This window comes from Punica granatum, chromosome 6 (assembly GCF_007655135.1).
Source record: "Punica granatum isolate Tunisia-2019 chromosome 6, ASM765513v2, whole genome shotgun sequence".
NCBI lineage: Eukaryota > Viridiplantae > Streptophyta > Magnoliopsida > Myrtales > Lythraceae > Punica > Punica granatum.
Genome location: NC_045132.1, coordinates 3687045 through 3711297, shown reverse-complemented (window position 1 = coordinate 3711297; position 24253 = coordinate 3687045). Strand labels below are relative to the sequence as shown.

General features: G+C 38.0%; 1 protein-coding gene and 2 long non-coding RNA genes across 3 annotated transcripts; 1 reads left to right on the top strand and 2 right to left on the bottom strand.

The window, feature by feature from the left end:
* Window positions 1-1055: 1055 nt before the first annotated feature.
* On the bottom strand, window positions 1056-3937 carry LOC116211454 (cytochrome P450 87A3-like). Its single transcript, XM_031545845.1, has 9 exons — window positions 3653-3937; window positions 3107-3455; window positions 2864-3016; window positions 2414-2662; window positions 2229-2318; window positions 2051-2129; window positions 1831-1937; window positions 1609-1736; window positions 1056-1495 (listed from the first exon to the last, which is right to left on the bottom strand). Exons 1-9 carry the CDS (start codon window positions 3859-3861, stop codon window positions 1399-1401), a joined length of 1461 nt encoding a protein of 486 aa, XP_031401705.1. The 5' UTR covers window positions 3862-3937; the 3' UTR covers window positions 1056-1398.
* Window positions 3938-6170: 2233 nt separating this feature from the next.
* On the bottom strand, window positions 6171-11955 carry LOC116211452. Its single transcript, XR_004157680.1, has 2 exons — window positions 11667-11955; window positions 6171-6465 (listed from the first exon to the last, which is right to left on the bottom strand). It is a non-coding gene; the product is annotated as an uncharacterized LOC116211452 (long non-coding RNA).
* Window positions 11956-13418: 1463 nt separating this feature from the next.
* LOC116211451 lies at window positions 13419-17508 on the top strand. Its single transcript, XR_004157679.1, has 2 exons — window positions 13419-15013; window positions 15167-17508. It is a non-coding gene; the product is annotated as an uncharacterized LOC116211451 (long non-coding RNA).
* The last annotated feature ends 6745 nt before the right edge of the window (window positions 17509-24253 follow it).

Below are 24253 nucleotides of genomic sequence, written 5' to 3'. Positions count from 1 at the left end.
GCTAAAACTCTTAAATCATTTTATGCTATAATTATGTAATGCCACCAGACTTTTCTTTTTTTACACTTTTGCCCCATCCTTTTCATATCATATTTTTGAATTAAAGTAATTTTGAAATTAATTTGAGGTGCTGCGTCAATTTCCTATCGCGTTTTCTATGGATAATTAACTTTGTGTTAGATCTGACTTGAAATAAGATCATTAGCTAGACCATGTAAAATTTTAAAATAATACTAATTCCGTAGAAAAAGCTGAGAACTTGGGCTGTGTATAATTTTCTCCTGGACAAAAAGAATTGCCTTGAAAGTCAATCAATGATGTTCTCTAAATTCTCTTGAAATTAAATTAATCCTCAATTCTGTATGACTTTTCTTTTTCAGCAGATTGAATGGCGTGATCTTAGTCACATCATACTCAGAATTCCTTACTCAAGACTCAATTTTAAATATATGCAACAGTCCACGTAACTAATGAACTTCTCTTCTTTCATATATTTCAGAATTGATCTTTGTTGTATATCTTGACACATGAAATTTATGATATTAATAGGTCCTATCGTATTCAAAATTTGCAAGAGGTTTCGAAGTTAGTGAATGTAAGAAATCAAGAGGGTTTTGTGCTGTAGCACCACCCTCACTCAAGACGTCCATTTTTTATTTTATTTTCCGTTGAAACTACTCGAAACTTTTATATTTTTTTACCAATTTATTCCATTTTAGGCTCACGAGTCTCCTTAAATTATTCCCTAAAAGAAATAACATTCCTACATTCACAAATCAAAATTAAGGGAATTCTATCAAAAAAGAGTGTACCGCACTAGTATATGTCTCCGCTTAATAACTAAAAAATTATAGGTTCGATACTCAATGAACTGCTCGTGCCCCATTATTAATTATATTAGGATTTCTATTTCATTGCATTAGGTCCATGAACCTACTTATAACCGTAAAATTAAGGGAATTCTTGGTTGCGCTAGATAAGAGAAATGTTATCTGGAACGAGTGATAGTGTCCAATCGAAATCGATCACTATCAAACGCATCTCTGGCCAACATGTCAAGATGGAGCCAAACTTCATAAATGGTCGAAAGGATTACGTCCTCATATCTATATATAGTACTACAGAAAAGTATAACTAAAATGGCTTGCTGACCCTCTAATTATCATTATTTGTGCACAGACTCGTATTAAATAGGTCATAGTTGAGGAAGGGGTTTGTTATAGTGGCACAATTCACCGACTCAAAACCATGAGGTCGCACCTTCATTTTCAACTAGCAGGACTTTCATGCCCATTTATTTAACGTTTGCTATTCTTGTATAAGACCATAGGCATCTCTTATAATCCAAAAAAAAAAAGTTTACGTAAGCAGCTGTAGGGTTCTCTTCTCGTATATATCTCAAACCCGATCTTTGTTATATATCTTGACGTAAAAGCCATTCCCAAACCCTAGAACTGGAGACCTCGTAATCTCTCCTCCCTTCACTTTCTCCAACCTGGAAAAGGAAAGCTCATCATAAATTAAATCACTGGATTATTTTACTGAATTTTACTCACATTTCGCAAATGATACTGCGAAGGAGACAATAACTACAATTATATATATCACCTGTAATTTGAGACTAAGACGTGAAGAAAAACTGCCATGAATGCCTTAGTGAATTCGGCGCCAGCACACATTCTTGTCCCCCCGCCGAAGGGGATGAAATTTTTTGCCACAGTACTCGGTCCAATATCCTGTTGAGCATGAAAGGGGAAAATTAAGAAAATTAAAAAGTTTGCGATTTCTTTCTAATTCAAGAAAGGTTTTGGGTCCAGTTTGTAAATTTACCTTCCATCGCGATGGATTGAAGGCAAGTGGGTCCTCATATGTATCTGGGTTGAGCTGCAGTGCCGATGGAACGACCAGGATTGTCCATCCTTTAGGAATTGTGTATCCTACGCCATAGTTCGACTTTTAAAATTTCAAACAATAGATAATTCTGATAAAATATTGTCAGCGTTTCAACTATCCGGAACGTTTTGTACCATTTAATTTTGAAATGCATTACCGTTAATGTGAATATCTTGGATTGCCCTCCTCAAGATTCCTGGTGCCACACTTGCCATTCTCAAAGATTCATTCACAACCTGCAATTTTAAGGACTCATCAACCACACGAGAATTTGTGTAAAGATTCTCTATTGTATGCAGAGATCTCGCACAAAAATCTCCGGTAATAGGGCTCACCTGCATTGTGTATTTCATTGATTTGTACTCATTCCAAGTCACCTTGTCTTCCCTCTTTTCTCTGTTTTGAAGTATTTCCTCATGTTCTCTCTGTCGAATAATAAACAAAAAAAGAAACTCAAAAAGATCCCCACTTTTATCATTACCGGCACGTAAAAGAGAGCACGAGAAAAAAAAAAACATACCTCTAGTTCTTTTACAACCATAGGATGTTCGATTAGAAACATAATGGCAAGGGTTAAAGTAGATGATATCGTCTCGAAACTTGCAAAGAGGATCCCGAACATCACGTACATGACAAAATCATCAGACAAGAAGCTCTCAGCCTTCATGCCATCAATCATTTGATCTATGAAGTCCCCTCTGTGTGTCTCGGGCATAGCTCGTCTCTCGTCTATGAGATCCTTCATCAGCTTAAGACCCATCTTTTGATTCTGGACACAAACACAAGTCAGCTTATCTTAATTAAAATTAGTTTGAATATGAAATACATGATCTTGTGTCTTGGATCACAAAACCTGACAAATAATTTTTAAGTGAACTGTTTCCAAGTGTTTTGTGAAGTCTGCATAACATAGAGAAATTAAAGTTTCCTGGTGAGGCCTTTCAAGTAAGTTAACAATAATTGTTCTTACTTCCAAGCACTTGTGGAAAGCGGTTCCGGGAATGTTAAGCGGGAATGACATTAGACCTTGGAGGAAGTAAGTGAACCTCTCACTCATGTTCTTGTCTTTAGCCTTCTCCGGATCATAACCAAAGAGATGTTTTGCAGTAAAATCGAATACCATCTAAAAAAGAGGAATAAAACATGCGGATCAATCTATAAAATCTTGAAATCAAGACTGGCTTGAACATGCAAGCAATAATTATAATCATACCGAAGAAGTTGCATTTTTAACGTCCAGTGAGTCTTGGGTGGACCAGTCTAGCAATGCTTTCCGGGACTTTTCCTCCATGTCGGGGAGGATCCTTTCTCGTAAAGCTTCGACGCCAACTTGGTTTAATATCAGGTTACGCAAGTACTTATGGATGTGACCAATCGAAGTGGTCGAGGCTGAGGAGCCATCTTTGCCGGAGCCACTCTGACCAAAGAGCTTGGCAAAGGAGTCCATGTACCACATCTCCACCAACTTCCCTTCTTGTTGCAATATGTAGTAGTTAAAGTCGGGGTCCGAGGAAACTACCACGGGGCGGCCCACCAGGCTCGTTTTGAAGATTTGACCGTATCTAAAACCGAAACCAAGAGGTTAGAAAAACTGATTCCATATTGCCAAATCTAATCGACCCTTAACTTATAAAAAGTTTAAACGATTATAAAAGGTGACACAATAATGGAATTACTCCAAATGGGGATCAACGTGAAACTACTCTACAAAGGAACAGAAATAGCCTCAAATCCACCGAGCTAGGGGGAAAGAACTTACTTCTGGGTCCTGGTCTTAATGAAAGGAGGGATGTCGATGGACTTGCCACGCACGAGGAATTGGAGGGTCTCCCCAACCAGGGGAAGCCCCATGGAACCAGGAGGTAGCATCCCATTGCATTTCGGGTTTCTCCATCTGTACACCAAATACTGCGTAACGCCAACCACAAACAAGGCCACAACATACATTAATACTCCTATAGGCCACATACTATAATTCCTTGATAAGTGAAAGCAAGGGGAATGGGACAGATTCAACAGATGAGCTGATGGCTTGGAAAATTTAGAGGTCCAAAGCTCTCTTTAAATAGGAGGGACTGCTGACATTTCATATTGGCTGCTGATGCAAGCTGTGAATAGTTGTGGGGCCAACACATTTAATTTTCTCACATGATAAAGTGATTGGCATGAACACAAAATAGAGTTTGTTCTAGTGCTGCACTAGTTCGATAGTGACTTCCATGTCGTCCTAAAACTCAGTACATAGGACCGATAAGGGATTGATCTCGTGCGGAGAATATTATGGGTTGCAGTCCGATCCATGACAAGTCTCTCTTGTCAGCACAAAACATGTAATAGCCATGAACATATATAGCAGATCACACCAGCTCTTCCTTCCTAGTTCGTATTGTAAATTTTGTAAAAAAAAATTTCCTATACATCAATCGTCTTGATATAGTATCCTTAGATAACCTCTTGTATTCAATTATATATTGAATACAATTTTCCTCGCACAATAAAGTGATCAGAATTTAAACTCCTCCTTCGTTTCATATTGTTGAGTGATCAGATCGATAAAGCAACCATAAATTTCACCGATGAAAAAAAAATAGAAAACCTATATCGAAGATTATTATAAGATCGATGAAATTTCAGCGCCTAAGAGGAGAGCCTATAAGTTATATTAATTCAACTCCTTTTTTTGTTTTTTTGCTGTTTTGATAAAATAGAATTTCCTTCTCCATTGGGATAGGATATGCATAGGAAAATGAATTGGCACAAAAGTCGCGCTGTCGATAGTAGAATCTAAAATCTCTGACTTGTTTCTAATAAAGGGTGAATGATATTACACTGAACCATCTTTCTCAATAAATAGTATTTTACTTTTTGATTAGGAAGAAAATTCGTAAACTTAATACAATAAAATATAAATATCATAATAACTAATAAAGGACCGTATAAGTAGTTCTAACGCGAGTATCAAACTTGAAATTTCTTGATTACGAAATGAGGACATATGCCACTATACTACACTTTCTTTAATAATATTTTATTTTATGGGTGTTGAAGTTCATGCAAAATATCTAATTGTTCCCTGTTTTATAAGAATTTCTTAGCTTTCTATCTTAGGAAGTTTAATTAGCTTAGGAAAATTATCATTTTCTTCTTTAAAAGTCAAAGCATCATGTTGTAAGGGGTCCTAATGTCTTGATAAACAATTCAATTTCATTATACCAGTTAACCGACTTTCCCCATATAATCGAAAAAGGGTCTTGATAAACCATATATGAATGACATTATTTTGCATCTTTGATTGGCTCTAGTTATAAAAGACATTATTTTGCATCTTTGATTTGGCTTATTAAAACCTGTGATATGGTTATACATTCTTGAAGAACTGTTATCTGCATCTCGGAAGCGTATGTTATCATGATTAATTTTCTTTACAACCCCCAGCACCAATGATCTTCGAGAATCCGATATGCATGAGTCATGAGGCAGGATTTAAACACGGTCTTATACCGTCGTATCGGGGCACAATTGCTGAAAATTCTTTGCGAAAGAGAATCGATACAAACATGTCCTTAGGCCTAGCCAATAACGGCAACATATATAGGAGCATGAACAACTTACGAACCAATAGGACAGCGGGACCCGAACTCTGGCACAAGGTCCCAAAGTAAGCAGGGCTCCCCAAAGATTTTCTTCTACCAGTCACTTACTTTGACCCATTATATTAACTCGACCACGTAACGTCATGAATGCAGCAGTTTGAATTATTGGGCGGCTTTGAATAAGGTTTGTTCAGTGGTGGTCCAGTTATTCCAACGATACTATTTATTAAGATGGTGAAACGCTCTTATCTTATTGTCTGAAACTAATTTCTAATCAAATTTAACACCGGCCACAACGTATTTTCGATGAGCTCTAACCAAATTAAATCCACTCACATGAAGCACAATTCATTTTTTCAGTTAAACATATGATATAGTATAATGAAATAAAAGTCCTAATAACTAATAGTGGGACACAAAATGACCCACAATGAGTATTAAATTTGAGAATTTTCTAGTTATCAAGCGCAAACGTGCACATTTCCATATACTTTCTTTGATAAGAGCAATTTATAAGTTACATCATCAAATTAATCTCGCGCTTTTGACAGTGACCAATTCCTTTGTCGTTTTCTGCTTTTTCTGCACAGAAAATGTTTATATATATATAATCCGCCAATTTTAGTCAGCAACGAATTGTCATGCCGGAAAGTCCTTTGTTCAGTTATGAGAGGATCGATGCAGTGTCATATTAACGAAAGTGTCGATTTTATAGTCAAAAGAGCCTGCGCTTGAAAAATAGAAGATGCCACAGTCAATTATGGCAGGTTGTTACAGCTCCTGCTAGGCGACAGATATGTCTAAATGGCGTATTGCCAGAGCACCTGAATACTCTGTGAAATCGGTTGGTGTTGCTTGCTGCTCGAAGAGCTAAGTGCTCGAAAATCGTCAGCTGGTGGTGTTCAGCAGAAAGGTAGCATAGCGACCAGCTCGGAATTCTGGCCATTCTCCTGATGGCAGGGCCGGGCGTCTTCGAGGCCTAAGGCGAAAAATAAAAATGAGGCCTTATTTCTTTTTAATAAAATTAATAAAAAATTTATTCAAAATTTATTTTTCTAGCTTTTTGAGATGCAAAATTACTTATTAACTTTTATTCTCAATTTCTCTTAATATTTCCTTTTCCAATTGATAACATAGCTAATCCATTCAATCTTTCGTGATACATTGTGGATCTTTTATAAGATTTTATTAATTTTAATTTTGAAAAACTTATTTCTGCTGAAGCAACAATTATAGGAATGGTTAACATTATTCTATAGGCAATATAGGAGATAGGAAAAGAATCAAGTTTTTTTATATAATTAAGTATGTCAATTGGAGTCCTATATTCTGATCGTAAAATTTCTCTCAAAACTTATAATTCCGAAAATAAACTCAAACCATCAATGTCAAAATTATTATCATGTTATAAGGGATTTTCAAGATTAAGGCAATGCTCTTTCAATTTTCCACTGTCTAATGATCTCAATTTTTCCACACAAAAAAAAATAGCCAAAAATATTTTCATATATTTGGATTGTTCAAATCTGCTTCGAAGTGAAAGAATATCTTTATGTACTGTATACAAGAAATAATCAATTCTACAATTAGCTACACTTTGTTTTTGGATCTTCACTAACTTCTTCTAGTTTTAATAAAGCATCTCTTATTTGTAAAGTTTGAAATCTTATTGCTTTAACACTTTCAATGCGACTCTCCCAACGTATCTGTGATAACGGTTTGAGAGTTAGATTGGGTACATTATCTTTTACTATCTTCCATCTTTTAGTAGAAGAAGAAAATAATGAGTATATCCGTTGTACCACTCCAAAAAAAGATACAGCTTTTGTACAAGAGTTAGCCATGTCACAAGCAATAAATTTAAATTATGACATCCACATGGTGTATAAAATGCTCTAGGATTTATATCCAGTAGTTTTTCTGTACTCGTTGGTGTTTTCCCTTCATATTTGATCCATTATCATATCCTTGTCCTCTTAATTTATGAATATCAAGTCCAATATTTTTTATTTCATCAACAACAATATAAAAAAGACCTTTCCCGCTCGTATCATCTGCCCTTAAAAATTCTAAAAAAAATTCTGTAGTTTCTATTGGAGTTAAACAAATATCAATAATTCGCAGTATAAAAGACATTTGTTCTTGATGACTTACATTTGGAGTGCAATCAAGTATTATTGAAAAATATTAAGCTTCTCTAACTTTTTTGACAATTTAATTTTTAATTTCATTTGCTAACAAATTTATTAATTCATTTTGTATTTTATGTCCAAGGTAATGATTATGAATTTTATCATGTTTAATCAGTCTAGCTAACATGTTCTTGCATCACTGGATCAAGTTCTGCAATCATTTCAAGTAGATCTAGAAAATTTCCATTACTTTCTTGATAAATCTTTTCATTTTTTCCCCTAAAAGGCCAAATTATTCTTACCAAGAGCTTTTATTATAGCAGTGATTCTTGATAATACTTTTTTACGATGTGCTTGTTCTCTTGAATATTGATCCTTTGGAAAATCTATATTATTCGCTCTAATAGGCCCCTTTTTCTACTAGTAAGTCTCTCAATTTTGTATCAATATTATTCCATTGACTTGGATCATATATGTTTTTGGGAATGTAATCATTTGGTTTATCATAAATGAAAACCATTTAGCTTAATAAATGAGTCCTTAATTCTTTCTTTCTTCTTCTTTTTTGTGAGGCTTTGATACTTAATTAATTTTTAGAATTTTTTTTATAATTAAGAAATTAAAATAGTTAATAATGCTTTTACAAGTCTAAAAATATGGGGCCTAACTTTTGGTCTAGCCTAAGGTCATTGCCATAAACTATCTCCAGTGGATCTCTTATTTTGAATTTTCTAACCTAGGTCCCACACTGTCACATCATCGCCACACCAGATAGAGACAAATTCCAAAAAAAGAGACACCTTACTTTAGTATCTTTGATACGGACTCACATACATATTATATTAATTAAATTACTATTATATATAATTAACATATATTAATAATAGTGATAATTAAAAAAATAATATTAAATTCTCTATCTATTCCCCTGCCATCAACATAACAACAAACACAAACCATCCTTTGTCTTCTTCCTCCATCTCCTTCTCTATCTCCTTCTTCTTTGTGTCTTCTTCGAGAACAGTGATTGAGCGACGGAGTAGAGGTTCAAGGGAGGGAGTGGGTTCGGGGGTTTCGAGAACCAGAAGCTCCTCGGCGATGGAGTGGGTTCACAGTAATTTGCGGGAGGACTGCCTTGAGTTTCGCCGCGAAGCTCCTCCGTCCTCAACTTCTGTCTAATTCGTTTAGGTCAGGGGGGCAGGGGGTTCGTCATGGGAGCTCAGTCGAATTTCTTCTCTAAATCGAGGGCACTACAGCTAATTCCGAAAACCTTAACTACCAAAATCAAATCTAACCCAGAATCCCATTTTCCTTCCTCCTCCTTCTTCTTCCATTCTCGCTCAGATCAATGGGGATGGGAGCTCTAAAGTTGGGTGGCAATAGCGAGGCTGTTTGACGCAGCGGAACCTAATTGCGATCTGTTGATTTGCATACGAATACTAGACAATAACCTTCTATCACTTGTTAATTTTACGAATACCAGGAATAGGCATCAAAATCGAACAAATCTGAGATTGAAAGAAATAGCACGGTAGCTCCGCAACTTTATTGGTAAATCCGAATTCAACTGTCTTCAACCTAGGGTTGTACAAAACTTAAATAGGTCATAAAAAATTTAAATTGCACAAAAAACATAAACTTTCATAAAATCGTAAAAACGTCTTAAATAATATAAATTGCCTGTTTGATACCCTAAACGATGGAATTTGTCTTAAAAATCGAAAAATCACTGCTAACAGATGAGTTTTGCTCCGGAGGCCGTTTCCCTTAACATAAGATAGTCAGAATCTATTTTTCTCTAGATACCAACTTGTCATCTCTTCTACCGCATCACTGTTCCAAAGCTGAGATGACAACGGAAGGAAGCGAAAGAGAGAGGGGACAACGACAGTATCAAAAAAAAATATCAAAGGGCATGAGCTGCAGCGTGGGGCCCGAGCTGCCAAGTGGCAGCCCATAATTGCTTGCCTGTGCCTGTGCCAAGAGACACCCAGCATGTCAGAGACGTGTGCTGTCGGTTCTCCAGCCACGCATGTCTCTGACGCACATCTCTCCCTTGCCAGGTGGCAAGGGAGAGACGGGGCGGCAGTTTTACTGACCAAATAGTTCAGCCGCCCCTGCCTGATGGACTAACTCCAACAAAAGCAGAACCTATCAGATGTGCAATAATTAGGGAATAACAAGGAGGGGAGAGGCATGGTTGGGAATAACACATCTCTTTTTAACGGAATATCCCATGGAATATGCTAACAGCGTTAGCCAATATAGTCAAATTGCAGGAGTGTCATGTTTCCTAAGAATAGGAATGAGCGTCACATGAGAAAACCTCAAAGAATAAGAGTGTAATTTACTCAAATGTATCTTTTAATAATGAGTTAATGATTCAAAAAAATATAAACTTTGATCCCTTCTTTTTAATTTTTCCATGAATTTTATTTTTTTACAAAAAAAGATACGAACTTTGATTTTCTTGTCACATTAGGCATTTGTGTCATTTTTCATCCATTTTGCTGACTTAGAGGAAAATGGTATCTACGCGGTAAATGGTGTCATGTCACTTTAGCAAAAAATTTTAAAAAATTAGAGGAAAAAAAGTGAAAGGCATTGATTGGAGAATGGGCGAGCCATCGCCCCCTGATTGGAGTCGCCGATGACCCTAAAGGGTACCGACAAACCTAATCAGGGGAGTCGTCCATAGGCGGAATAGAGAGAATCCTCAAATTGGAGGTTCTCCCTATTTTGACGAGTGGGGCCTCGATCCCGGTCACCACTCTTGGGGATTCTTCGGATTGCGATGGTTAAGGCTTTGATCCCGATCACCACCCCCTGATTGGAGTCACCGATGACCCTAAAGGGCACCGACAAACCTAATCAGGGGAGTCGTAGATAGGCGGAATAGAGAGAATCCTCAAATTGGAGGTTCTCCCTATTTTGACGGGTGGGGCCTCGATCCCGGTCACCACTCTTGGGGATTATTCGGATTGCGATGGTTAGGGCTTCGATTCCGATCACCACCCCCTCTCATTTTTTAAATTTTATTGAAATTTTTTATTATTTTTGCTAACAGAGTATGATATCGTTTGCCAGGTACTCACCATTTTCCGCCATGTCAGCAAAATTGATGACAAATGACACAGATGCCTAACTTGATATAAGAAAATCAAAGTTCATGCTTTTTTTGTCAAAAAATAAAGTTCGTGTCAAAATTGAAAAAAGTGGTCAAAGTTCATGCTTTTTTTTGTCATTGACCTTTTTAATAATTAATATTGCTTTATAATCAACACTAGATTTATTTAACTATTTTATTTTACTAAAACTTATATTATAAATTGAAATCTTTTTTATTGAAGAAAATTTTTGGAATGTTACAAACTCCCTACTTTTAAAGAATTTTGTCCTCGAAATTCAAGTTATCAAAAACAAGTTTATAACTCACATTCTCAAGAGATCGAAAATCTAAGCTCTGATATCATTTGTAAGATCCCAAATTTTTATTAGATGGAAAACGATTAATATGGATCAATTTCCATACAAATGAGGAATATTAAAAAAATTAGAATTTCGACCGAATGAGTAAAAGTCCCAATAAAATATCACGATTCACTGCCATTTTTAACTTGTAAATAGTTGAGAATATATTTTGGGGGTAAGCTTGATGCCCAGTGATTAACCACAATCTAAACTGGCTGGACATGACATAGGTTCAGTAATATCGTAAAAATATCGTTGAGACCTCCAGAACTCATATCGTCTCTGTGCCCCTTCCCAACTCCCAACCACAGTGACTGCTCTACACTGGCAGCCTCTCTACCTCAGGCAGCTCTTTCCTACTGCTTAGCTTACGATTGGCTCAGGATGCCACGGGACTCACCAACTTCCATCAATCTCAGTTACACAACTCAAAATCTCACTACTCATTTTCAAATATCGTAATGGGTCGCACAAAATACATGCATAATCCATAACACTGACATAACCATAACAATACAGTTCTAAAAATACCAACAAAATGATAATAAAAATACTAATATAAGAATAGATTACTCACCGTTACAAATCCCCGAACGTTGAAACACCGTAACAATGATAATCTTTTTTTCTTTTTTTATTTTCTGTTGCCGTTACTCAAAACTTTCGGCCTGCCTCTCATTTCAAACAATGGCAGAATGGAATGAAATGTAAACCAAGGAGGCCGAATATAAAGGGCAGCAAAGGGGAGGCGATGGAAAGTGATGAAGATTGAGCAGCCGCGTGGAAAGAGATGGTTGAAGGAAACCAACACATGCAAAGCCAACTTAAAACTTATCTTCCAAATAAATATGCATTAATAAATTATTAATTACATTAAAATTGATAATGATAATAAAATATGAGGAGGTGACAAAATCAAATTAAATGGCCCACACATCCATATACATACACGTGTGTGCATGTATGTAAAATTTTCAACTTAATAAACAATAGATGAAATCTATATATATATATATATATATATATAAAAGAAAATTTTCGGGATGTTACAATATATACAAATAACTATCAAATTGTAGCGTTATCCGGTCATGAAGTAATTTCATACTTGACAGTTTTACATGATTTTATTTGTACTCATCTTTTGCACTTCATCATATATACTTGATGACCTTCAATATTTCTTTTATGATGAGTTCTGTTGAGGATGCTGGATGATATTCTACACTTTCCTGATAATATGCCTCGTATGATCTCTGTATATATGCTTAGATATCTTATTGATGTGGCCCATACGGTGGTACGATGATCGATGTCTCTCCTCCCATGGGTGATTCCGTCTTCTTACAGGATAATTATGAGGAGTTTATCGTCATTTTCTTTTGGAACCATAACCCAATTATAAATTCGGTTTAGTTCAAAAAAAATTGAAAATCCTATATATATATATATGTGTGTGTGTATGCATATATATGTTCAAACCACGTTTTTAACATAAAACCAGTATGATATTCGATTTTTTCAATTCAGTTAACCGAATAATTGATACTCTTTAGGCCGGATGTTACCCATAATTATTAATATATTATGCGCGATTTAATTATCATATTGGACCATATCTCAGACCAATTTTATTTACTGAAAATGTCAGGTAACATCATATATACATGATGCATCATAAATAACAAAAGATCATCTACAAAATAATTTGAATCTAAACATTTTCTTATGAATTTTTGATCTAAACTTAATTGAAGTAGAAAGTCCTTAATCAAAAAATAGAAAAATAACTTTAGTAACGCCAGCCCCCACCCACTCCTCCCTTCCCGGTGAAATGGCCCCTCAACTATGGTGAGAGAAAATGTATGCTCACCGTCAGGAAACCCGTCGAGATAGACGGACAAGTCATGCAATATAGAAAATGCGTGCTCCCCAAGAAAGCTTTTCGACCGTGAGGGCATCTCTTCCCTTCTCCATAGTTGATGGGGCGAATGCACCGAAAAAATAGTTTATGAGAAAAACGGGCCATGCGATAGATGTCAACACTAACTCTAGAGTTTTCTAGAGAGATTATTATCTAGATTTTGTATTAGTCTTTCATATTCTAGATAGATACATTAGGGTCTACGAGATTGTAAGGAAAAATCTAGGGACAAATTTAGTATAAGGACAAAGTAGAATAACCTAGAAATATCTAGAAGAAATTGAAGAAAAGAGAAGTCTAGAATTAGAGAAGATAGAAGCAACCTGAGGTGGTGAAGAGCCACCGACAATTACACCTATATATATGGGTGTGGTGCATATGTGTAAGCACAAGCATAGACATACACACAGAGAAGAGGGAGTGGCAGAGAGAGTAAGAGTTAAGAGTGTGAGAGTGTGAGAGTGTGAATGTGTGGGTGAGTGTGAGTGAGAGTGCGCATACTTGTGTAATATTTCTGAAATTAATAAAAGTTCGGCCTATCTCACCCAAATCAAAGTATACGAGTTAGTGTTCAGGAGAGCTCCTATAAGTGGTATTGGAGCACCTATAAGTGGTACCACGGCTCCTACAATTGGTATTGGAGCGGGTCGATTAGGGACCGAGATACCGCGGAAGGGTCAACGTTAGTCTTAGTGTGAGTTCCGTCAGGGACCGAGGTGCAACTGAAGTGAGGACGGTCAGGGATCGCTGCTAAGGGGAGACTCCACCGGAGTTGAGTCGGTGAGGAACGAGACTCAAATGAGGTTCTGTCAAAGTCAAGAAATCGGTCAGAGATCGAGGGGAGATGTTGCGAGCAACCAAGTCAGGGACTATGAGTTATTGGTATGGGACCATCGCGAGCATGTGAGGAGGCTAAGTGACAAGTATGGTGGAGTTCAATATGATACGACTCCGGGTCAAACTAACAAGCTTAGGTCGGAAGGACTTCGAACCAGTGATGATGAATTGCACATTCTAACCAGACCGATTACGAGAGCACGTGCCCAGCAACTTCAACAGACCATGCAAGGATTGGTGCTACGCATTCTCGATGAACCATCGACGGGGATACATGTCAGGAATGTGAACATTATACAAGTCCAGCTCGAATATGACCAGATCACAAGTTTGAGCCCGAGAATCATGGAGGAACAAGTGCCGGGTCCCACTACCACACTTAAGTGCATAAATTCGGTGGTAAAATACCTGATTTGACTTGAGTGGGTACTTCATTTATTGCCACCTACATTTTGGACGAATTTTGGAGGAATGTGACAGATTTCTTCTCATGCAATAACAAGAAGACTCCCAACTACCTTCATTTAATAGTCTTCTCTTTTCTATGTTGTTTTCTCTTTCCCATGCTTGGGAATTGTTGTTTTGACTTTTATTCTCTAGGAATTATCTGATGGTGAAGAGCTTTACATAAACTCCATTAGGTCATTAGGGTGAGGGGATTATTTTTTTTAGAATATTGTGAGAATTTTCTCTAAGTTGTTCTTGGGCAACTTTTCGAGATTGTAAGCTTGGATGCTTGTAATTCTCAGCTTATTATAATATTGGTTCTTGGTTTTCTATAATCATCGGGTCAATATTCCATTTCTTTATAATATTGGTTCTTGGTTTTCTATAACCATCGGGTTAGTATTCCATCTCTCTTAACCTCTATTGGCGATCCGGGTTCAATTTTCAATCTTTGTTGTCGGGTCTTGCAGCAGGTCTCGTGGGGTTCGCATCACAATACAATCGCCAATATAAAGAAATTAAACAACTTGGATTACAGCACGTGAAAAACGTGTATGGAGTCATACTTGTTGGGCCAAGATATCTGGGAGATCGTTGGCGACAGTGAGACCACCCACTGATGATACCGCCGCTCTTAGGAAATAGAAGATCAAGGCCGGGAAGGCCATGTTCGCGATTAAGGTCTCAGTCGAGGAGGACATGCTGGAACATAGCAGGTACGCCACTACACCTAAAGAAGCATGGGATATTCTAGCTGCAAAATTTGTGAAGAAGAATGATATGAGATTGCAGTTATTAGAGAATGAGTTAATGGGCCTTAATAGGAGATATGGCAATATTTCACTGAGATTAAGTCAATTTGTTGCAAGATATTGGAGTTGGGTCCCGAGTCAAAAATTAATGAAGGAAGGATGCGAAAGATAATTATTCATGGATTAAGGCCCGAGTATAGGAGTTTTATTGTCGCAGTTCAGGGGTGGCCAGTCCAACCATCCGTGGAGGACCTGGAGAATCTTCCTGCTAATCAGGAGACTCTAGGACAATAAATGGCCGGAATTTCTTTGAAAAGCGAGGAGAAAGCTTTATATAGCAGTAAGAAGAGAAACGACAGACAGACGCTCCATGAGAAGAGCTTCCAAGTAGGGGGAGCTCGTCGGGACCAAGACCACAGAGGCCAAGAAAGTGAAGGCCAAGAGTACGGGTCTAGGAGGCCCAACTTAATCTGCTATAATTGCAACAAGTGAGGGCATTACGCTTGGGATTGTAGATTGATGAAGAAAGTTACTTAAGGTAACACGGCAATAAAGGCCCATAAAGATAATGAATATTGGGATGAGGATGAGATGGAGTAATTCCAGGAAAAGGAGGTAATTACAGCGTCAACTATAGCAGCGAAGGACACAGAGCAGCTTGCACTAGCAGTGCCGAAGTCCAATGGAGTCGATTACAACGAAGATTGGATCATCGACTATGGGTGTTCCAACCACATGACCAGCGACGAAAGAAAGCTTCGGAGTACATCAACCTATAGAGGAAACAATGTCATCGTGTTGGCAGACAACACCAAGCTACCAATTGCCAACATTGGAAAGGCTGAGATTTCTCCAAAGCTCAACTCTATGAAGTTGCAGCTACGGAATGCCTACCATGTCCCTAGAAAAGAATCTACTTTCAGTGGCACAATTGACATCAATCGGCAATTATGTGGAGTTTGGCACAAAGGATGTGAAAGTGTATCGGAATATGAGATTTTTCGGTACACCAATTATGGAAGGTAGGCGGAAGAATTCTGTCTATGTTATGTCAGCAGAGAAGAGTTACGTACACAATGTATAGAAAAATAAAACTGCAGACTTATACATGCATGTCTCGAACATGTAAATTATCGTAAGTTGAAGGTGATGATGAATAAGTCGATGCTGAGGGATTGCCTCAACTCAAGGTGCATGAAGATATAGTCTATCCAGGATGCTAGTACCGGAAGGCCCATCAACTGCCCTACAAGGAGTCTTGGCCATAGCAAAGGAACCGTTGGAGCTTATCCACTCAAATGTGTTCAAACGAGTGAATGAACCATCTATCGGAGGCATGAGCTTATCCATTCAACTGTCCAGGTACGTTTGGGTTTACTTTATGAAAGAAAAGTCTGAGACTCTGACAAAGTTTAAGGAGTTTAAGGAGAAGGTCGAGGGGAGACTGGTAGGAAGATAAAGTGTTTGGCAGACAGACAACGGGAGTGAATATACATCCCAGGAGTTCACGGATTATCTATGCCAGTATAAGAGCCGCGGGCAATTGACGAAACCAAGTACCCCAAAGAAAAATGGGGTGGCAGAAAAGAAGAATCGGCATCTTGCAGAAGTATGCCGAAAAATTGTTGCATGCCAAGCATGTACCCAGCAAATTATAGGCGGAGTGCATGAAGACAGCTGCGCACATCATGAACAGGCTTCCTCAACCGAAGTTGGGATTCGTCTCGCATATCAGAAGTTATGGAAGGTCAAACCACAGTGAGTCATTTTCGAGTTTTTGGGTACGTTTGCTATGTATTCGTGTCTGATCATTTGAGGAGCAAGTTTGACAAGAAAGCGGTCAAATGAATATTCACGCTTTATGACAGCGAGAGAAAAAGATGTAGATGTTATGACCCAAACACGAACAAAATCTATGTCTCAAGGAACGTGATATTTGATGAATCCTCATCTTGGTGGGTCTCGAAGCATGTATTCTTCCCCGAGTCCGAGGCAAGACAGGATTCGGAAGAAGAGAAGATGGGGGAGCAACTAGAAGAAGAGGAAGTTCAAGATTCATAACCACCAATTCGGTCGCCTAAAAGGAAGGCGATTCCTTGGAAAACTGGTGTGTATCGAAGGTCACAAGAACCAGAGACTTCGCGAGAAGAGGAGTTAAAGGAACAGCCCCAACTGCAGCTAAGAAGATCAAGCAGACTAAGGAAGTCGAATCCCAAATACGTTAGTGTGGCTCTTGTTCAAGCAAATGACCATCAGCGCAGAATACCTCGACATAAAGAGTTAGTGTTGAGAGGAGTGTTAGAAATCGACACTAATCGAGAGTTCTTTAGAGTGATTATTATCTAGACTTTTTATTACTCTTCAAGATTCTATATAGATACATTAGGGTCTAGGATTGTATGGAAAAATCTAGGGGCAGAAATCTAGATATAGTATAAGGACCAAAGTAGAATAACTTAGAAATATCTAGAAGAAATTGAAGAAAAGAAAAGTCTAGAACTAGAGAAGATAGAAGCAGCCTGGGGAGGAGAAAGTCTCGTATATAACATGTATATCACGTGACAATGTCATATGTCAATTGTTTTTAGTATGTAAACAAAAATAAGAATAATTCACTGTTGATAAAAATAATTCATTGTCGATAAAAATAATATTTTCTATTTGTCTTTTGACATAATCCTACAGATATATTCGTTACACACAAGACCTTCTTGAGTCGGTGAGGAGCCAACATTAACACCTATATATGGGTCCGGTGCATGTGTGTAAGTATTCACAAGCATAGACATTCACCCACGGAAGAGAGAGTGGCAGAGAGTGTAAGAGTTAAAGAGTGCGTGGGTGAGTGTGTGTGTGGGTGATTGCGTATATATTTGTGTAATATTTCTGTGATTAATAAAAGTTTGTTGTTAGGCTCACCACACTCGAACCAAAGTATACTAGTTAGTATTCGGGAGAGCTCCTATAAGTGGTATTGGAGCACCTAGAAGTGGTATCACAGCTCCTACAATAGATTAGAGGATCAAGTGTGGTGAGTCGGGACTCCCACCAGGGCAATGATACGATGATCAAGCACCGGCGTAAGAGCCAGCGGGAAAGGAAACCATGATAAATTCTCCCGGCCAAGATATATCCGATGCGGAGTCTTTTGCAATCTAGAAATCATTGCACTAAATAGAGATCATAAATTTATGTTCATACTTTTCGATGAGCGCCACCTTGATCCCGACTAATAGACGTTCACCTGTTATATATATATCCAATGCAGAGTCTTTTGCAATATGGGAATAATTGCACTAAATAGAGATCATAAATTGATGTTCAGATTTTTCGATGAGCACCACCTTGATCCTGATTAATCTAGGTTCACCCGTTATGTTCATACTTTCATTGAACACAAGATGATGGCATGGATGATAATGATCATACTAAAAGAATGGAATGAATGTTCGCACTGTTATTGGGCGGATAGAGTGACAAATGAAGCAAGTTGAGAAGAGTTTTCCGAAGATATTAGCTGTAATACATGCATACTTCTTCGAATATTAATGTCGAGACTATTTCAAGCTCCATTTGTGCATTCATCAGATTAAGACCGCACACGTATAGGACAGGATGTTCTGTCCTTTGACTGCTGATCTTCACGGGATACACCCCAAATCCGGATTACAGAACAATCCGTTAATGGTAAATTGGTACTTAACATGTGCGATCGACCCATATCTTATAAGGATTCCCTAAATAAAAATGTGTAGGATAAAATGGGAATCGCCATATATATCACCATCCAAAGTACAATAAATTACACTCTCCCCAGACCTCTACGACTCAATCGATCCCTCTCGGGCTCTCCTTCTCTTGCTCTCCATCTCCGATACCATAAAGATAAGAAATCTATACATTCTAATGGAGCAAACGAGCAACACGAGGAGGATTCTATTCCTTCCAATTTTATTATCTTTCTTTCTTTTTGTGGGCAAGGGCCATGGGATCAAGGACCAACCGAGATCTCGGTAGCTTACACGAGGCCAAGTTATTTGACTAGTCCACGTATATCGACATAACTGGTTCCGGAGCCACCTCGGAATTACTTGTGGACGACATCACCTTTGACTTCCATGAAATTGGATCTTCTAGTAACAATGCGGGGCTAAAGGAGAATGACCAGATCGTGAGTCTGCCTGGTCAACCGCCAGTTAAGTTTAATCAGTATAGTGGTTATGTCAAGGGCGATGCATACCAAGGGCCGCGCCTTGTTCTATTACTTTGTCGAAGCTGAGAATTCGAAGAACTCTTTGCCCCTTCTCCTCTGGCTCAATGGAGGTAAAAGTAAAACTTGTGGATTGCAATTCATGCATAGTACTGCAACTTCTCAGTAGTCAGATTTCTTAATAAAGATGCATCCCCTCAATGCAATGCATCACTCCACGAGGCTAGATCAAATATCATGCAAGGCATTAACCTCGACAACATTTATGCTCCTTTGTGCGGCAAGACCAACTTCACTTTGAGACCCAAGAAGGCTTCCGTAAGCCCGACTCCATCCACACTGACTAGTTAATATATATATATATATATATATATACCCTAATTTCACCCATATATATTTGAAGAAATTTCTCGATCGATCCTAATTACCAGAACGTCACTTATATATTGCGGTGTAGACTTAAATAAATGATGATTGGACCAGGATATGAAGTATGATGCCCGCAATACTGGGTACGTGGACACGTACCTGAACCTTCCCAAAGTTGCAGCAAGCCCTTCAACCGAGTGGAAATCTTTGTTACCCTTCCTGACCTCCTCAACAGTTGCCTTGTGCCATCAGGTTCCACAGACTCCTGCAATTGTTCTCCATGCTGAAATACTTGCTGAGATGGTTGACCACCAAGCTGATCAGTATGAGAAGAGCTATTGCTTCCTGTACAGTCTGCAGGCTGAACTCTCTCCTGTGATTGTTGATCAGAGAGCGCACCAATATTGAACTGTGACTCCCTGCTTGAGTTACCCCCCGGTTGAGTTGTACCACCATCACTCCCCCTCTCGTTGAACTCAGTTTCTTGCTCATCATTATAACTGTCATGGTGTCCACTTTCAGCTTGAAAATAAAAATACTCATCTCCACCATCAGTTGTAGGAACTGGTCTTGCTGAACTCTCTTTACTTTCCTTGACCTTTGTAGCAAAAGGAAATACATCTTCATAAAAAATTACATCCCGTGAAACAAACACTTCTTTCGTGGCTAAATCGTATACTTTCCATCCCTTCTTTCCATAGGGATATCCAAGAAACATACACTTTCTGGACCGATCTGCAAACTTGTCTTTATTCCTCGGTTTGTATAATGCAGAGCATAAAGATCCAAAGACACGCAAGTGTCCAATGTTAGGACATCGACCAAACAATAACTCATACGGACTTCTACCTCCTAACACTGATGTGGGTGTATAATTGATTAAATAGCTTGCAGTCAGCACACACTCTCCCCAAAATGTTGTAGGAAGCTGTGCTTGAAACCGCAAAGCCCTGGCTACATTCAGTACATGTCTATGCTTGCGCTCTACCCTGCCATTTTGTTGTGGGGTCTCAACACATGTGGTCTGATAGAGAATGCCATTGTCAACATAAAATTTTTGCATTGCTCTTGAAAGGAATTCAGTTCCATTATCTGTCCTTATCACCTTAATCGACTTTTCAAACTGTGTTGCCACCATACGATGAAATTCGAATAATTTGCGCTGTGTTTTAGCCTTCTCGCACATTAAGAACACCCATGTGGCTTGACTATAATCATCAACTATTGTCAAGAAAAAATGTGCTCCTGATAGAGAAGGGGTATGATATGGTCCCCATATATCGCAATGAATAAGATCAAATATCTGCTTGGCTTTATTTGAACTATAAGGAAAGACAGCTCGAGTTTGTTTGGCTCTAAAACAAACATCACAAGCCTTATTCTCAGCACTAAGTAGTTTTATTGCAGGGATTAAAGACGTTGCCTTCCGTGACGGGTGTCCCAAACGCATATGCCACTTCTCGAAGTCTTGTTCTTCGAAAGATGCCAGAGCTGAGTGAGTTGCCACACACCCGAAACAGTAGAGTCCCCCAAGTAATTTAGCCACTCCAATCACCTTCCTCATGGTTTGGTCCTGCACCATGCAAAAATCAGAAGAAAAAGTGACAATACAACTCATATCCTTAACCAAACGCCCAATGGAAATAAGGTTGAAAGTGAACTCAGGTATGTAGAGCACATCCTTCAAGAGAAAGTCAAGTCCTAGTCGAACTGTCCCAACTCTCTTAGCGTAAACAGACCTTCCATCCGCAACCCATATCGGGTATGGCTTTTCAACTGGGAATGATTCAGTCATACAATTTATATTTCCTGTGATGTGTTGTGTAGCTCCTATATCTAGTATCCAATTTGAGCCTCCCACAGCCAAGTTAAAGGACATACCAGAGATTTGTTCAAGAGTAGTCTTTCTGTTCTGTCCTAGCATGGCCAGTACATGTTGAATCTATTGGACTTGTTCTTCAGTGATGGTGGCTGCAGCTCCCCCTTTCCATGAGCTTACCAGAGGATTATCATTGGCCAGGTATCCAGTAGACCGTGCCCCTTCTCTCTGCTGGTTGTCTGCCTTTGATTGCTTCCATCCATCTTGCCTTCTTCCTTGATAGTTTGTGTCTTTCCTGCCAACACCATTTCTTCTTTTTCCCTTATCAGCTGGATAGCCATTCAACCGATAGCAATCTGTTCTTTCATGCCCATTCTTCCCACAGTAACTACAAGACATTAAACGATAACATTCAGCCCTCTCATGACCATTCTTCCCACATTTAAGCGTTGTAAGTCCTAGGGCTAAAGACAGTAGTTTTTTTAGATGAATAAAATTTCAAGAGAATATTTTCTCTATTTTTCCAAATTCAGCATTGATTGAATCAACGAATTTGATGCATATTCCTAAGTATTCGTAGAATCAACATGTTATAGAAGATAGTTTTCTGGCATTCGTGCGCAAATCAACAGATTACAATTGTTCTTTAGTTTCGCTGCGTCAGTTGGTATCAGAGCCATGTTCGCTTTTGGATCAGCGATGCTGCCCCAAAGAACGGCTAATCAATGTCATGCTGCGGAGGAGGACGAATTGGATCGGAGGATCAAAAACATATCATATGATGAAGCCAATCCAGTTTTCGATATATATCTAGATGAAGATCAAGAAGAAGTTACAGAATTTGTATTTGATTATCAAGGAAAACCAACATTCGTTGCCAACAAATCCGTATTAAAGGATATTGGAGGTGATAAACTTTTTCATTATTGTGCTCAGATTGAGAATATTCTAGATGAAGAAATTTTCAATGTAAAGAAAGATGCATGGATGCTTACGGTGCTGATTTCGGAGGTTATTAAGTTGCCAAAGTTGGTCGAAGTGCACGCGACTCGATCAAGAAAGCAAAGATTCAATGAAAGTGTTTATTGGCTAAGAGGTGTACGAAATTTTATGTACGAAGAATTAAGAGAAAGAGTTCGCAAAGAGAAGAAGGCATTCAAGTGGCAAGTGAGAAAGCAGCAAAAGTGTATCAATCTCTCTAATCGTGAAGATCAAGGTAATAGTTCGAACGATGAGGATTCGAGGGTGAATTCTCTCCATCCAGGGGAGAATGATGCGGAGGAAAATGGGCAATTTTATGTTATTTGGGTGTTTTTGTAATTTTATGTTATTTGGGCTTTTTGCAATTTTTAGGGAATAGTTTATTTTAAGAAATAGTTTATTTTACTTAATAGTTTATTTTAGGAAATATTTTATTTTACGGAATAGTTTATTTCCTTCGCTATAATTTCATTTAAGCCTGTTTAAGCGTTGTAAGCCATAGGACTAAAGACAGTAGTTTTTTTTATGAATAAAATTTCGAGATAATATTTTCTCTATTTTTCCAAATTCGGTATTGATTGAATCAATTAAGTTTATGCTTATTCTCTGGTATTCGTATAATCAACATGTTATAGAAGATTATTTTCTGGCATTCGTACGCGAATCAACAGATTACAATTGTTCTTTAGTTTCGCTGCGTCAATTAGAGATTAGCTTGGCTGAGCTGGAGAAATATTTTTTTACAGCGGGGATCAGCTTGGAGGACTTCCTAAATAGTTTTGCTTGTTTTATATTTTATAGATAATTAATTTATTGTGAGAGAAGCTTGAAAGTACGTTACGACCTGAAATTTTTGCATAATTATTCTTTTGGTAATTGGAAATCATTAATAATCTATTGGGATGTTTGATGTGTGATTTATTTGATGGAATAATTACTTGAGAATTGCAGGTCTAGCATATTGAAATATTAGCAAGTTTTGGATTATTGAAATTTTAGGAAAAATGGTGCTGAAATTTCGGGTCGTGAAAAGCATACTGATATTGTTGCAGGTAATACCTTCCCATCTACAGCAATCACTTTGATTGCCATACCATGAAGGGAGAGCATGCCCATTAGGGAAGTCGAAGCCGGCTTTGCTAGCTCATTCTTCTTCATTTTTGTAACTCGATTACAAAGGAGGCTCAAGGTCTAATATAATGGAAGAAAAATTCTAAATAACTAATAAAGAAGTACGGGTAGTCTCACTGGGTATTGAACTTGCGACCTCTAGGTCAATAGACGAAAGTATGCGCTACTGCACTACATCCTCTTTTGATTCATTCTTCATTCATGCACTTATTTTTAATATGTCATGCTATCGCCTTAAATATAACATTATAGGTCTTGAGCAAAAATATATTTCCTAAGATATTTTCAGATTACTATAACCGTTTAAAGCCTTTTATATTAGCGACGAGGTCTCCTTTTCTTAGCCAAAAAAAGGAGTTGGGGGGTGGGGGAGGGGGTGGGAAGGCCACGGCTCCACTCTGAAATTGCCAGTGGCGTACCATAGTGCGCATCGAATGAGTTAAGTCCGGCTCTGAGTCGACTCAGCACCCGATCGAGTCACACATGCACGGTGAAAAATAAATTTTTTGTTGATATTAAATAAAAACTTCGTAGATCGAAAATACATGCTTTAAAAATTTACAGAATTCGCTCCTGAATCTTAATTATTTATTTAATGCACTCAGTCAGGCAAAGTTGGATCTATTAAAAATGGAAAAATTTGTGGGTGAAAAAAATATATTATTTATACACTTTATGGTACTTGTTTGTATAT